Raw genomic sequence first — 14,976 nt, forward strand, 5'->3', positions numbered from 1 at the left:
GAGGCCTGTATATAAACCCAAGACGCCATGCCGGACGGCCCCGAAGACACCGGGGCAGAGGCCTCGGATGCCATGTCAGATAATGACCACGAGTACGACGCCGACACGCCCGTAAAAGACGACGACGACGACAAGATGGCTGAATCCCACGAGAGCGGCGCCGACACCAATGGCGAGGTCAAGAAGAAGTATGATCCCAAGGACCCTTCACGGCCGAGGAGGAAGAAGGCTCGCCGGGCGTGCTTCGCCTGTCAAAGAGCCCACCTGACTTGTGGTAAGCTCCGCCCGATTTCTCAGGGTCCGGCTCGTAATAGTCTCTGGTTAAGTGAAATGCTTCTGAAGTCATGTTTCGCCTCATTTTTTCCTCCCTTCGTTTTTCTATATCACTCAGACACGGGCCGTGACTGCCATGCTCCACCCGTGTGGCTCTTTGCAATGCAATCTTGCTGATGTGATGACTACAGGAGATGAACGACCATGTCAGCGATGCATTAAACGTGGACTCGCAGACGCTTGCCAGGACGGCGTCCGCAAGAAGGCAAAGTATCTTCACGATGCTCCGCCAGAGGCCCTCCGGCCCGTATTAGGACCCAACTTCAACCCAACGGCCGCGCCGACCCGTCCCAACGGCCAGCGGCATCACAGCGGCACCTCGGACACGGCCTCCACCGCAGGCAGTACCTACTTTGGCCAAACCTCGACGGCATCCTTCCCCGTCTACTCCGGGCAGCAGACATCCGTAGGGATTCCCGAGAGCCTACCGTTCCAAGCGCAACCGTCACCGATATCACCGTCTTTCCCACAACCGAGCAACCCCGCGCGGTCCCTCGCCGGCATGATCTCGCCCCAGGTCGCCAGTGACCCCTTTAATACGTTGTTTGACCCCAGCAACCCGGCAATCTTCAACTTTGATCTGGAAGGGCTCAACTTTGGCAGCCAATACGGCGCCATGGAGTTTGGCATGCTTGGCCACATGTCGTCCGGCGCGGCCGAGACACCGCCGCGCGACGGGTCCTTATCCGGACCGGGCGGTGAAGTCAATTTCGGGTCCACAAACGTCTTTAGCAACGGCAACAACCAGTTTGGCCAAGTTTACGATAGCGGTATGATCAACGATTTCATGGGTGTAGACCAGTCTTCCAACGGCATGTACCAACAAGGCAATTTGCAACATGGCCTCCCACATGCCTACGCCATTGCTGCTGGCCCAACAAGCCTACATAGTCCCGGCACAGACCAGACAGCCAGCCCGCAACCTACTAACTTTACTTTTGAAGGATCTCCGAGTGGGAACTTTGGCACTGCTGGAAACTCTCAGACTATAACCGCCCCGAGTCGCCCCAAATCCAAACCTGGACAAGCTCAGAAAAGCGGACCGCACACACTCCTGGGCAAGCGGCAGCGCGACCCGTCATCCATCTACGATACCGTCAAGGAGCCGTATCCGTACCTGGCCGGCTTCCACGCCCTCATCGACTACCTGCCAAAACGCTTCTCCGCTAACCGGACGTTACGCATCGCCAAGGCACTCGCCAGCATTCGCCCGTCATTCATCGCCTGCACCAAGACGCTCAGCCGGCAGGACCTTATCTTCATGGAGAAGTGCTTCCAACGGACCCTGTTCGAGTACGAGGAGTTTATGCACCACTGCTCCGCGCCGACCATCGTCCTGCGCCGCACGGGCGAGATCGCCGCCGTCAACAAGGAGTTCATTGCGCTGACCGGGTGGACCAAGGACGTCCTCCTGGGGAACGAGTCGAACCTGAATGTCAACACGGGCGGGGCGGGATCTACCACCAACAGCGGCCGTAACACGGGCCGCGCCGGCATCTCGACGCCCAAGCCGCCCTCCTCGACGCTCGACCAGCTCAGGGGCGAGGGCGGATCACGCAAGCAGCCCGTCTTCATCGCCGAGATCCTCGACGACGATAGCGTCGTCGAGTTCTACGACGACTTTTCGCACCTCGCGTTCGGCGACAGCCGCGGCAGCGTCAACCGCACGTGCCGGATCCTCAAGTACCGCACCAAGGAGCAGGCCGAGGCCGCAGTGTCGACGGACATGGCGCCGCAGCAGGACCCGCGCAAGAGCATGCTCAGCAACCGTGTCACCCGCATCGACGGCGAGCACGGCATCTCCAAGATCGAGAAGGACGGCAAGGTGGACTGCCGGTATTGCTGGATGATTAAACGAGACGTATTCGATATCCCCATGTTGATTGTGATGAACGTGAGTACTGGCCTCCCTTCCCACCGAGGACGTCGACGACTAACAGAAGACAGTTCCTTCCATGCTATTACCCGAACAAAGAACCGCATGGCCTGGCAGTGTAAACCGGAGATGGAGAGGAAGGAGAAGGTGAAGGATGGGTGGGAAAAGGAGTGATCAGGGCATATATGAAGGAGTGAGCATGGGCGGCGTTTTTGTTTTATCTTTTGGGTTTGAAATCGGGACAGTGCCCCGACGTGTTTTTGTTCTTTCGGTTTCTGGTTATTCCCGTCATCAATCGAGGCATGGTTTACCCCTCCGTTTGGTAGGGAAGCAGGGTAAGGGCGCATCCCTGGATCATGATTCATTCATATTCATCGGTTTCTACAAACTTTTCGCTTCGACCATACCCTTTGAAGGGGAAAGGGGGAGAAGGGGGAGGATCTCGAACGAACCCTAGAGTCCTGCCCTCCCCCCTTACTATTACGGACAGAGTCAGAACTTTTGTTATTCATCGTCTTCAAATGATTATTTCTGATATGGAAATTCTACGCTTCTATTCACCCGTGGTCTATTGAAATCGTCATGATCGCTGTAAGGGGGGAAGGGGGTGGCCGTTCAGGCCTTGGGCAGCGGCTCGACGAGCCACTTGGCATCCAACGCGCCGTCCCTCTCGGCCCCGGGCCTTAGAGCCTTGGGCGGCGCCCAGGCGTCGCGGTCGAGCGAGGCCCGCGCGACGTCGCAGTCGGTGTTGATGTCGGCGACCAGGGCCTCGAGGCTCTTGTAGTCCTTCTCCTCGCGGACGAAGCCGAGGATCAGGAGGCGCATGTGGGCGTCGTAGAAGTCGGCCGCGAACTTGTGCAGCACGTGTACCTCGGCGGAGCGGACCGTGTTCTTGTAGAAGGGGTTGTAGCCGATGGACATGACCATGGGGTACAACTGGAACTCGAGGTGAGGCTGGGCTGGGCCGGAGCCGGAGGAGGGCGGCGGGGCGACGCGGTCCGGGTGCGAGGCGGGCAGGGAGAGGGAGGCCCAGCCGAAGTAGACGCCGGACTTGGCGGTGTCTATCCAGGGAGTCTGAGAGGCATCCACGGGGAGATTTGCGGTCGGGATCCCGAGCTGTGGTGGTGGTGGGGGACTTGGTCAGCGGCTTGGTCTCTTGCGAGGCTTCTCGTGTGAGACGAGTTTTTGGTGCGGTCCAAGAATGAGTGTGGGTGAGGGAGAGGGAGGGTGCTACGCAAGTGTAGAGTATGTGGGGTGCGAAGAACGAGGCGTGCGTGCATGCCGTGAGAGACGTTGGTGAGAGACGCGACATTGACTGACCTCCTTGGACCCCCTGCCGAAGCCAGATATCACCTTACCCTCCATCTTAAGCGGGAAGGGGGCCTCGGGACCAGAGTCCGGGCCGACGATGAGAGGGCGTGCTGTCTCTTCCGCCATCTTGTCCTTGTCGGGTGAGTGTGTGAGTGATGAAGTGTCGCTGTCTGAGAGTTTTTGTGCCCCTCTGCTGTGCTGATGAAATTCGGTGGTGCTGATTAATCTACGCCTGGGTGAGCTTCGCAGTCTCGTGGATGGATGCCTTTTCGCGCAACGAGGAATGGGCTCACAAATACTATAATTCCAAGTCAGAGAACCGGTTTTCTTTCGTGTGACCTATCTCGGAAGGAAAGGAAGTCTCTTTTTTTGAGTGGGATAGGTTCAAGGCTCGAAAAAGGCTGTGGAAGGTTTGCGAGAACTGGGGAAGTGCGACTTGAAGTGAGTGGTGAGTCGTCGTCGGTGGATGAGATGTGGTGGGGCTGGACGGTTGGATGGAGGGGTTGATAAGGCTTTGGCCGTCGTTATCAAACCGAAGGAGCGGGAGGGTGCAGGAAGGGGCATCTGTTTGCTCGGCCCGGACGAGTGTGGTGGGGGGCTCTTGGGGAAGGAGTCGGCAGGTCGGAGGCTGCCCGTATTACAATGCATCACAATATTGGTGCCTGGTCGCTCCTGTCCAATACTATTTATTGCATATCCGTCCCATGTAAGATTTTCAAGTGCGGAGACCTTGTCATCATTTTCTGACAAACGACAGTCTTTTCTTCTGCATAATTGCTAGGAGACACAAAATAAAACATCACCGGTCCAAACACAATGGGCGGTATTTCATACAAAAGGGGATATCAACAAAGTCCAACAAAGCAGAACCATCAACATGGAAATCCAACTGCAGGAAGAAGCGGGAGGTTAACTTCTCGCTAACACCTAAGGAAGGTAACTTCCGCGACCGTCTATAAAGCAACACCCATTCACTGACGAGGGGCAACATCGCGTCCCACCACACGAAACAAGATTCTCCAGAGTTGTAGATGCGACTGGTTCAGAGAAGCCCTCGCTGGCGCCGTGTAATGGCAGGAAACGCTGTGCAAGACGAGACACTCACGGCTGATCAGCAAGGTCGAACACTTCCGAAGGTTCACACGAACATATCGTACCCGGGGGATGGCGGCGACCGTCCCCTCGCCCAGTCTCTACGCCCCCGTTCCACCACACCGTTCCATCGACTCACTCAGCATCCGCGCAGGACCTAAGAGCGGGGCCACGGGCCGTGCTTCCACTCCGTCCGTCCAAGTCTCACGATCTCGGAGCCGTCAATCTCCCAAACACCGGCTGGGGCCTTCCCCTGCTCCACGAGGACGGCCGCGTGCACGGCGGCGCGAGCAATGACCTCGGCCTCCTGCCCAATGCTGTCCTGGATGTTGGTGCTGACCATGCCAAGAGCCTTTACGACACTCTGGACGATGCCCTCGGCGGCACGGCTCTCCTCACGCTGACCGAGGATGAGGCCGGGCTTGAGAATGATGCCGTGGTCTAAGCCGGCCTCCTTGATGGCGTCCTCGACACCATTCTTCATCTTGCTGTAGGGTGCTTGGCTCGAGAGGGCACTGCGGGTGCCAGCACTGGAAATGAAGATGAAGGCCTTGATGTTGGCGGCCTTGGCGGCCTTGACGAGCTCGACGTTGAGGTCATGGTCAATCTTCCACTGCTCAGCGATGCTGCCGGCGGCGGCGCGTGTAGTTCCGAGAGCGGAGATGACAACGGTGGGGAGCGGTTGCAGGGCGGCCAGCTTGGGTGGCCAGGCCGAGGTATCCTTCTCGATGATGGGCTTGAGGGTTAGGCCGCCGGCCTTGGGCGGGCGGCGCGAGATGGTGTTGACGGTGGCGAAGGCCTCCGAGGTGATGAGGTTGGTGAGGATGTGGGATCCGACGAGGCCGGTAGACCCAATGACTGCGGCCGAGTGCGCCATGGCAGTTGAGATGGTGAGGGAACAAATTTCGGCGCGACGGTGGCTTTGAAGAAGCAGGCACCTGCGTTTCAATGGCAAAATGGAAGAATAAGATGATCGAGTCGAGGGCCGACCCGGCGGTGTGGTATCTGGTGTAGACGACTCGGAACTGTCTGCGATGCTGCAGGTGCCGGCGTTCTGCTCCTGTCTGTATGTGGGACAAGAAAGAAGAGAAAGAAAGAAGAAAAGAGGCGCGAGAGCGAGGTGCAGGAAGTCCGTGAGATATGTTGATGCGGGCTTTATGGGAGCTTGTTGCTTGCTTGCTTCTCCTCCCGGTTCAAGGACCTGACCTCTACGCTGTCTGTGTGCCTTTGGTGAGACAAGGCCGTGAGGGGGGAGTGGTGGGGGGGTGCGACGAGGCAAGAAGGAGGGGGGATGGCAGATTTGGGCAGCAAGGGTAGAGAGCTGGATAATGCGAATGGATGGGATGCTTGCTTGTTGACGGGGCTCCAGCTAAGGAAAAGAAGATGGTCGTCGAGTAGTGCTCCTGGGTGATGACGAAAGGCTGTCTACGGTAACTTGATGTTGGCACCTGCACTTACACCAGAGACGACGGGTGGACCGGGATGGGACTGGATGGATGAGGCAGAGTGGCTGAGAAAATCACTGCGTTGCAGAAGGGACGATTGAGAAAGTTGGAACGGCGTGATTTTTAAACTCGGCCGGGGGAGGTCGGAGCGGGTTTCTCTAGGTAGGTAGTTCACATACATAGTAAGTACAAAGTGGGTAGGGTAGGTAGATGGTAGATACCTACCTGGGTAGGATGTACTGGGGACTCTGTAAGACGGCCTCAAAAGCCATGTTGCCTACCCAGTCATGCTCGAGCCTGCTCCACACCTGTAATTCTCTTTTGGCAACTGGACAGTCTGCGTATAATCGTTGCGGGAGCCTCTTTATCCACATTGCACTCCGTTCGCATCTAGGTTCGCCAGCCTCATCTGCCTCGGTGACTCTGCCTCACCGTCTTGCCAGGACGCACTTACACCGAAACCGACCAGTCCGGCCATACAACCTTGCATGAACAGAGGATTCTGCGCACGTCCAATCATGACCAGCACCGTTGGCCTTGTCATGGTATCGGAACACCTCTCGGAACACTGAGGTACAATGGCGCGATCAACGACATGCGTTGCAGAACGACGAACATCCATCGCAAGGTGAATGTTGCCAAGGCACCATGGCGATTTCCTAGGTCTGGCAGCACCCACATTACTCATGCGGATTCTGGGGGACTCGCTACCTGATCGCCGGGATCCTGCTTCCGTTGCCGCAACAGTTGATACTTTGGCGCACCCAATAGCCGAGGATTCTTCGTTCCGGCTGGTTAAAGCATTACAAGCTAGGTTTGGAAGTGCGAACTCTCTAGTACCTACATAATGGTACTTTCTACGTCTTCGAGCCATGGCCATGCCAGTTCGCATAACGATATATAATGTCGGCTCCCAGCTCGGGCTAAACATGACCAACTTGATCCACTCGTGCTTCATTCTGGTGACAAGATGATGTGCATACATACGATACGCTCTGCCTGTGTCCAAGCTTCCGCCTCTGCGGAACCCATGGCGGAGTTTTACCAGTTGTCGGGTCATCCGAATACTCCGAAATCCGACGCCAAGGAACCCATCAACTTGCAGGAGAGATTCCGCAGGAACAAGAATCATTGTCGCGATCGCAACAGTAGGCCACTGGCATACATAGTCCGCAGTGCGGGAAACCTTCCCCTTGGGCATGGGTTGCCCAGGTCAGCCACTGGTAGAAGAAGGTGTAAGGTGCAAGATGCGGCGGACAGCCACACCAGCGTGGGGTGCCGATCCCTGCATCTGCTTTCTGTTTTGCGGCGCACCTGCGCTGGGAGCTCCCCCTCCTTTCTGCTAGCCCCTCCCCTCACCTCCTCAGTCCGAACTTGCGACAACCAATGACTGCCTAGCCACATCATCGTCGCAGCCTCGTCCTGGTCTCCCCAAGAAAGTCTTAGAAAAGGAAAAGAGAAAAAAATTACACCACATCTCAACCTCAAATTCGATCCTCGAAAGAGCTTTACCTCTGATTCCAACCCCCCGTGTCGCCCTCGACACGTCTTAGCAGTCGGACAGCCGCCCAAAATGGCTACACAATACGAAAGTGAGCATAATCTCCTCCTTCTGCTCGCCTCGTATCCTATAAACCCAAACTTCCTCCGTCATGCGTTCTCTGACTAACAACCATCCCTCCCAGTCGAGCACAACATCAAGTCTGGGCCCTCGACCCAAGAAGGGACCCGTCGCATTGACATGTCCTCCTTCACCTCCTTCCTCCAAAACCTTACCACCAACGACGCCCCCTCCACGACCCGCCACACGAACCCGCACGCAACGCCAACCCCCGTCGACGCCGCCGCCCTCTACCACCTCCTCCAGCAGCAGTTCCAGACGCTCTTCTCCACGGCCCCCAACGCCGACAACGCCCGCTTCCTCTCCGGTCTCGTCGAGGCCCTCGAGCGCGACATCGCCAGCCCGCCCACCGAGATCCCCGGCGTCTCGCAGGAGTACCTCGACTCCCTTGACCGCGTCCCCAAGAAGGCCCTCGGCAAGGACGAGGCGTGTCCGATTTGCGCGGAAAAGTTCCTCGACGACCAGTACCCCCTCGTCGTCGAGCTGCCGTGCCACAGCAGCCACCGCTTCGACCTTGAGTGCGTGAGCCCCTGGTTGCGCAGCAAGGGCAGCTGTCCCATGTGCCGCAAGGACCTGACTAAGAAGAAGGAGCAGGTCGTCGTGCCAGACGACGAGGAGGAGAACGACGACCCTGATGGATTGTACGCGTAGATCGGGGGTGTGCGAGACGTGAACATGGTAAGTTTATGGAACGGAGTCAGCATGAGATGGGCGGCAAATGTAGGTTCGACGAACAGGTGAACGAGGGATGGACAAAAGACGTGGAAGGGGCCCGGAGTTTGATAGGAGTTGGGAGGGGGCCGCAATTGATACCCCCTTTGATTTTATTTCACGGCGGACGTACAAAAAAAATAAACTAAGACGGGCCCAAGTACGTGTTTCCATGTATGCTCAATGGCCATGCATTTGACATCAAGACGACAACAACGCCATTCTCTCTCTCTCTCTCTCTCTCTCTCTCTCTCTCTCTCTCTGTCTGTCTGTCTCCTCTCCCCTGCGTAGCTGCGTAGTTGATGCTGATGATACTAGTACATGCTCAACACCTCCCATCGGTCCACCGCTCCGAGTGTTCTACCTTCCTTTCTATCCGATTATACACCATCATCTTCTCCACCTAACCCGTGCAGAAGCATCGTGCAAACGAGCTTAGACGTTACCGGCCTTGGCCGCGCTCGACCCACCGCTCTTGCCCCCCTTTCTCGTCTCCTTGCCGGGCCCGCTGTCGCCAGCGGCCTTGTCGCCCTGCGGCTTGGACGCCGCCTGGTTGGCGCCCGACACGTCGAGGGAGCCGCCGCCGGCCTCGTCCTTCTCCGTGCCGGGCCGCGTCGTCGACGGGTCAAACGCCCCGTCCTCGTGCGCCACGTCCGAGTCCCGCCCCGTCTTTGTTCCCTCGGTCCCGCTCGGGTTCAACGACTCGCGGTCTTGCGTGTCCTTGTAGGCGTGCCGCCGCGCCGCGCCGCCCGCGAATGCCCGGCTTCTGGTCGCGGCGGCGCCTGCGGTGAAGCGCGGCTGGACGGCGGCGGCGCGGAAGTTGAGTGTGCGGAGGGCTCGGGACGCCATATTTCCGTGGCGGTGTTGTGTCGGTTTTTTCGTTTTTTCGTTCTTTCCTCTTTTTGTTCTCGTTGTCGATGTTGAATGATGTAAGTTCGACTGCGGATGGGTTTGCTCCCTTTTGGTTCTTCTATCTTCGAACGGTATACTCAGTTCAGCTCGGCTCCGTTCAATTGAAAGTTTTCGATCGGTTATAGGATTTTGCTTGGATTAGGGAGAAGAGAAGATCTGTAGAGTGGTCGTAATTGTGATGAGGGAGAGCTCTCCGGGCCCGTGACGTCATCCATATGTGTGTGCAATGACGGACAGGACCAGCCGCGGCTTGTGGCATCCGGCGTACTTACCTCAGATTGTCATCAATTCATCATTGCTATTTCCACCACCGTACCTAGATCAAAGAACAATTGAAAACCCGAGTCCTTTCCGACTCATAAACCGTATAGAGCAAAATTCGCTCTGCTTTTTCGGCGACCGATATGGCGCTCTGCTGTCCCTCTCTCCCCTCTCCGTCTATGTAGACCGGACCTCGTCTATCCCTTGCGACCTTATCAGAAGAGCTCCATTGCGGTGGCCGTGGGTTTCTCGCGAATCGCTGATTACATTCGAGTAGCTGCCGGTCAGTCCCTCGCTCAGAAACATGGCGGTTTGCTTAAGTCATTGAGCCTTCCCTCCCTCATTCCTTTGAGATCTTTGGGATCCCGTCCCCGTTTAGTCATGCCAGTTTCCGGAAAGGATGCATCCGGTCATTTATCGGACGCCTCAAGGAATAGGGTTGCAATTGTTTCAATGACTCAACCTCACTGGCCGTACAACTTGGCCAAGTCAGACCGCTGGAGCGACTGGACTGGACTAGACTACTTGCAAGTCCAATGTTGGGCCCCGTCCCTTTCACGGAATGTTTAAGACACCCACGGCGGCATTCTAACGAGAAAGCAACCTGGACACCTCGGGGTCCAATCATGCCTTCATCGGCCTTCTCTTTCCAGCCGTGGCTATCCTCATCCCCCATTCGCGTTTTCCGCTCTTGTTTCCCTCGTGTCCTCTGTTGGCCAGCTTACCCCCTCTTAAGATAGCAAGGAAAAGAACAAAGAATGGACAGGGCATTATACCCTTCCGCCTGTGTTCGTCGGTCGTGCGGACAGTTGGCCCAGCACTCACGGCCAAGATACGATATCGGGCCTGGAGTGCACACCAGGTCAGGCATGCGAATCCTCTCAGTGTACCAAGAGCTACTAGGTGCATTCTGCCCTCATCTTTGATGAGTTGAGTGAACGAGTTCGATTGTTAAACTGGTGCCCCCAGGCTTTGATCACGCAAGAGATCGGATGGTTCCAAAAAGCCACATACTGTACTGGTAATGATCAAACTACTAGTATACGACACGGCAGTTTCGACGCTGCTCACAGACTGGCAAGCTGGCTCTACAGAGCCGGAGCGAAGTCTCGGTTTTGCACCAAAGATCGTAGATCTCGGCCGAAACCAATCAGGCTAGCTGTCCGTGATTCGTCAAATCACTCGCGTGGCGCGGAGTGGTCGTATACCGGCTCCCGAGACAGTTGGCCAGCCGAAAGGGGCACGCCACAAACGTTCGCACTTCTCTCATTGGCGATGCTGGCATTTGTCCCAAGACATGGCCTTGGCCCACGACGGCTTCGTTACTTGAGAGGCCTTGCTAGAGAACCGACAGCTCGTGTGCAATTCTGGTCCCGCGGAAACTGGAAGGGCACATCGGTGATGCTATCGCCCGGCGGCAGACTGAGGTCGCACATAACAAGGCCGTTCTACCGATCATCTCTCGGCCATGAACAGCGCTTGTTGACACTCTGGCATTAGTATTTCAAATGAGATTGGGATTCTTTTTGGGGGGCCCTGGCAACCCATTCAATCAAGCCCCTTCGTCGCGCGCAACTGATCATTTCTTGAAACCAAATCTCCTGCAGTCCTGTCCTCTTGGAGCACGCAATGCTCCCCGCCCAGTTGGTAAAGTCAGTCCTGTACCTTCCAGCTCGCCGGCGAGAGCCAGATTTATTTTGTCATGCACGGGGGGGGGGGCCTTGAAGCAAGCCGAAGTGGTTCTGGGGTTGGCCAGCCGAATGATTGGAATTTTAATTAGAAATCTAAAACAAGCATTTCGAACGAATACGCCGTCTTCTGACTGGCATGACCGGAGGAATCGGCATGTCACTGTCGTATGTACTACCTCTACAGGTACGTTGACCGGCCGGCGGTCGAGATAACCCACAACATGCTAATTCGTTGATGCAATTGCAAGAGCTTGCGCGCCCCTCGCATGCAATGCCTATACTACCGTACGTTGCCAATGCGGTCCCTCTTAAGGTCGCCCAAGTACACAATATAGGCATACATGCCTATGCAGGGCAGCCACAGGACTCATTGCTCCTTCGCCACATGCCTTGAGGCTTATGCTAGTCAATGAAGCACCTCTGTTTCAAATCTGGAAGATAAGCAGACCCATAGATTGACACAATAATAGGAGAGCTTGGGGTTATGGATGATGCATCAAGACGTAAAAAAGTCGTCAATGATTTCCTAGACATCCCAGGGGCCATTACTGAACCCCTGAACATGGCGGTTGCCAGACTGGGCGAAAAGACCGACCTCCGCGGCCGTATTGTTGGGGTTTTGGTTACGATCTGCACGATCAGCAGTGTTGAGCAGTGAAGTTTGTGTGCGCAGCCCACGGCAGCGTTGTTAGTGGCGGAGTGGTCAGGTAAGCCACAACTGCTGGACTATCTGGCGACTATCAGCGGCAGACACCATCGCCCATCAAATGCTGGAAGAAGAAGAAGAAAAGAAAAGAAAAAAAAAAGGGGGGGGGGGGGGGGGGGGGATTGTGACATGTGTTTGACACGGAGATGACCGGTGATGGGTGCTCCCACGTCTAGCATGCTCCTCCAGTCGGAGCTTCTGAAACGAACCTGCAAGATTCTGGGATGAGCTTTTCGTGTGAGCATGGCATTGGTCGAGAATCCCATGCCATGGTCGGTGCCTGTTCATTTGGATGTACTCGTACTACGGTATGTTGACTCGGTTTTTATTATTGAGATGGGCCTCGTCCTCGAAACTCGGATTTATCAAGAGAGGTCTTCTATTTTTGGGTTGGTCGATGGAAAAGCACACGTCTCGAGTGGGACGCTGAGCGGAAAGCCAGTCTGGATTTGTTTCTTTCCGCCGACAGCGGTTTCCATTGTAACAGTGTCTCGAGTTAGCTGGCGGTGTGGCTTGGTTGGTAGAGCGAGTGCGGATGGGAATAAGATGAGTCGCTAATCTGGGCCAGCAGCAGGAAATCTAAGGGGAGGAATCTTTCCAGAAGACTGCAAAATGTTCTTTCGTGCTCCATAAGTTTTTCGCGTCCCACATGTTCCACATGTTCTTCGTGTCTCGGATTGGGCCAGGCGTGCCTGCGCTTCGTTGTCAGGCGGGTCAACATCTGTCAAGAGTGGGGCAAGCAGCGGTACATGTACATAGTACTTACGATGCGTCGTCATCGTCGTTGGGTGCCGAACAGCAGGCCTGTACACAGTTTCGAGATGCTTTTCCTCACTTCTTTTGCTCTTGGCGGTGAAGCTGATGCGCAAGCCTCGATCATCAGTTCCTCGAAAAACAGTGGAACAGACCAGGTTTGGGGGACACCTGATGCTGACGGGGCCTCGACAGCCATTCGCGCCGACGAACATGTTTCTCGGCTCACTGCGGAGATGATGGAGCATACACGCGACGATGGGGCACGGAGTCTCAATGGTACCCAAAATCTGTTTGGCAGAAAGTCCGGGTTGCGAAGAGGTCGACCGCCAGCCGATTCGAATGTAGGTTCGCCCAATTTCCCTTGTGATGGTTGGTGTTAGTCAGGTTTGTCAGTCGTGTGGCAGAAGGGCATACGCAGAGAGGAACAGAGAGGCGAGCTAAGGAAACCTGAAAGGGACGAAAGGGCACCATAGCATTCTCCATACGTGGGGGCGGCAGGGATGCCAAATCGACTTGCTGCCGCCCTGTTGATACATTGACTGCTCTGAATCCGGCAAAAGCAAATGTACGGCGCCCGCTTGCGGGGCAGGACATAACGAAGACGTGGTGGCGTCCCTTGCATCCGTCTTGTTGTGATGCAGTTTGCAAAGACGAAGAAGGAGAAGTGGTGTAATTTGACACTGGGTTGGTTACATGCCTTTCAGGTCCGTGATTCCCGGCGCTGGGCTCTCACGTCCCTTAGTGGATCTTGACATGCGGTCAAGATCCATGGTACCGGTGTTTAAGCAGAGAGTCCAAGTACCTATTTTGGTAGCGTGAGTCTCTGGGAATTTCTCAACATCGTAGCCGAAACATGGCTCTGCGAATTTCGATGATAGGCCGGTTTGCTGGCCAGTAGCTTGCACCGCGGCAGCATCCATATGTATGGCGGAAGAGGGAAAGAGAGGGGGAAGTTGGGCAACGGACGGCCGGCCGGCAACTAGGGCGAAGGCCCGGGTCGGTTTGTCGGCGGTTGGCCTCGTGGCCACGACATTTTGATCTAGGGGCGCCTAACTTAGCACGGCGCGATATAGGCCTGGGCGTTGGCTCGTTATCTGCTGCCATCCATGACCATTGCAACGATGGCTGGTCGACCATGAACTCGTCGGTGATTGGCGACTTGGTTTAACTTCGTGTACAAAACCTTCTCGAGTCCCCAAGGTACTGCATCGAACCTTGTCTTCAAGGGAATAGCTATGGCCTGCCCCTCGAATTCGTCCAGTAACCAAGCGTAAGCGTTCGACGGTCCAGATGCGGCTGGCCCATCGAAGGCCGCCGATGTGTTAGGTTTGGGTTGAGTCAAGTCGCGGCCGCGGTCGACGCTAATCAATGTCAGTTGCTTGATGGGGCTGTTTGTCGTACCCAGGATCGATTGGCTGCGGTGGCACCGGCGACGGCTCTTGACTTGGACGTAAAGAGGAAACATGATGCGAATGTCTACCTGTAGGGAGAAGCCGCGCAATGAAGCACGGTCAGGTTTGGTCGAGTCGAGCGAGATTGGTTGTGCCATGGATGTTGTTCCAGAAGCGGCGTGTTACTTGATGCGTGGCGTCCCCTGTCTAACTCGTTGCCGAAGGTGATGTAAGACGATTACGCCAAGGGGCAGGGAGTAAGAGTAGGTAGGTGGGTAGGTAGGTAGGTGCGAGAGCTTCGGGTAGGTAGAGAGGTTGGCCGTGACTTTGTTCCTCAACCATCTCGATCCAAACGCAGGAGTTGGTTGCCGCAACTGCCACACTAGGTTCTGGCTGAACGGCATAGGGATGGCATATGTCGCACGCCGCACCACGCGACATGTGGTGGGCATCCGGCAAAGGCGTTGGGCAGTCGGCTCCAGCTTCGGGCGAGACTCCTATTCGTGTTTCCTCAGCTGTCAGACAAGTAAGTGCACGTTTCGGACCTTTTGGTGGGTGTCTGTAGGTAAAAAAAGAGAAAGAAAGAAAAACAACGGCATATGTATCTGGAATAATGAAAATAGAACGATACCGTACGTTTCTATTGACTCGGGTGGGGGGAGCGTGTGGTTACCTGGAGTTCGGGCACAACACCTCGCTACCTATGTGGGTAAGTAGTTAGATAGGTAGGTAGGTAGGTAGGTAGGTAGGTATAAACTTGGCGGATGTCGCAGCTAGCGATGCTTTTCTCAACCAATGGATGGATGGTAAACTCCTGCCTGAGAGTACTAGGTAAAACCAGGTAAATCTACCCTCAGCACGGGTATTCCG

General features: G+C 55.8%; 9 protein-coding genes across 9 annotated transcripts; 2 read left to right on the forward strand and 7 right to left on the reverse strand.

The window, feature by feature from the left end:
- Positions 1-27: 27 nt before the first annotated feature.
- LY79DRAFT_522042 (transcription factor) lies at positions 28-2,331 on the forward strand (the record flags this gene model as incomplete). Its single annotated transcript, XM_060555412.1, has 3 exons — positions 28-274; positions 465-2,227; positions 2,281-2,331. The coding sequence occupies 3 exons, from the start codon at positions 28-30 to the stop codon at positions 2,329-2,331; spliced, it is 2,061 nt and encodes a 686-aa protein (XP_060410878.1).
- Positions 2,332-2,824: 493 nt separating this feature from the next.
- LY79DRAFT_522030 (riboflavin kinase) lies at positions 2,825-3,646 on the reverse strand (the record flags this gene model as incomplete). The annotated part of the gene is made up of 2 exons (XM_060555411.1): positions 2,825-3,325; positions 3,530-3,646. 2 exons carry the CDS (start codon positions 3,644-3,646, stop codon positions 2,825-2,827), a joined length of 618 nt encoding a protein of 205 aa, XP_060410879.1.
- Positions 3,647-4,769: 1,123 nt separating this feature from the next.
- Positions 4,770-5,489, reverse strand: LY79DRAFT_522007 (uncharacterized protein; the record flags this gene model as incomplete). The annotated part of the gene is made up of 1 exon (XM_060555409.1): positions 4,770-5,489. One exon carries the CDS (start codon positions 5,487-5,489, stop codon positions 4,770-4,772), a length of 720 nt encoding a protein of 239 aa, XP_060410880.1.
- Positions 5,490-6,329: 840 nt separating this feature from the next.
- LY79DRAFT_335016 (uncharacterized protein) lies at positions 6,330-7,693 on the reverse strand. Its single transcript, XM_060552522.1, has one exon. The coding sequence runs from the start codon at positions 7,256-7,258 to the stop codon at positions 6,422-6,424; it is 837 nt and encodes a 278-aa protein (XP_060410881.1). The 5' UTR covers positions 7,259-7,693; the 3' UTR covers positions 6,330-6,421.
- On the forward strand, positions 7,631-8,329 carry LY79DRAFT_672277 (uncharacterized protein; the record flags this gene model as incomplete). The annotated part of the gene is made up of 2 exons (XM_060564032.1): positions 7,631-7,649; positions 7,743-8,329. 2 exons carry the CDS (start codon positions 7,631-7,633, stop codon positions 8,327-8,329), a joined length of 606 nt encoding a protein of 201 aa, XP_060410882.1.
- A 495-nt stretch (positions 8,330-8,824) lies between these two features.
- On the reverse strand, positions 8,825-9,238 carry LY79DRAFT_672278 (uncharacterized protein; the record flags this gene model as incomplete). The annotated part of the gene is made up of 1 exon (XM_060564033.1): positions 8,825-9,238. The coding sequence occupies one exon, from the start codon at positions 9,236-9,238 to the stop codon at positions 8,825-8,827; it is 414 nt and encodes a 137-aa protein (XP_060410883.1).
- A 2,051-nt stretch (positions 9,239-11,289) lies between these two features.
- LY79DRAFT_563411 (uncharacterized protein) lies at positions 11,290-12,059 on the reverse strand. Its single transcript, XM_060558551.1, has one exon. The coding sequence runs from the start codon at positions 11,590-11,592 to the stop codon at positions 11,347-11,349; it is 246 nt and encodes an 81-aa protein (XP_060410884.1). The 5' UTR covers positions 11,593-12,059; the 3' UTR covers positions 11,290-11,346.
- Positions 11,780-13,635, reverse strand: LY79DRAFT_582310 (uncharacterized protein; the record flags this gene model as incomplete). The annotated part of the gene is made up of 5 exons (XM_060560250.1): positions 11,780-11,883; positions 12,169-12,239; positions 12,726-12,763; positions 12,795-13,075; positions 13,449-13,635. The coding sequence occupies 5 exons, from the start codon at positions 13,633-13,635 to the stop codon at positions 11,780-11,782; spliced, it is 681 nt and encodes a 226-aa protein (XP_060410885.1).
- Positions 13,572-14,389, reverse strand: LY79DRAFT_335093 (uncharacterized protein). Its single transcript, XM_060552523.1, has one exon. The coding sequence runs from the start codon at positions 14,262-14,264 to the stop codon at positions 13,806-13,808; it is 459 nt and encodes a 152-aa protein (XP_060410886.1). The 5' UTR covers positions 14,265-14,389; the 3' UTR covers positions 13,572-13,805.
- Positions 14,390-14,976: the final 587 nt, after the last annotated feature.

The sequence above is a fragment of the Colletotrichum navitas genome, assembly GCF_030913465.1.
Source record: "Colletotrichum navitas strain CBS 125086 chromosome Unknown LY79scaffold_62, whole genome shotgun sequence".
Lineage (NCBI taxonomy): Eukaryota > Fungi > Ascomycota > Sordariomycetes > Glomerellales > Glomerellaceae > Colletotrichum > Colletotrichum navitas.

Bases quoted from the DNA above. Each gene is read 5' to 3' on its own strand.
- LY79DRAFT_335016 (XM_060552522.1), bottom strand. From the start codon at position 7,258: ATGCCCAAGGGGAAGGTTTCCCGCACTGCGGACTATGTATGCCAGTGG.
- LY79DRAFT_563411 (XM_060558551.1), bottom strand. From the start codon at position 11,592: ATGCCTATATTGTGTACTTGGGCGACCTTAAGAGGGACCGCATTGGCA.
- LY79DRAFT_335093 (XM_060552523.1), bottom strand. From the start codon at position 14,264: ATGGCACAACCAATCTCGCTCGACTCGACCAAACCTGACCGTGCTTCA.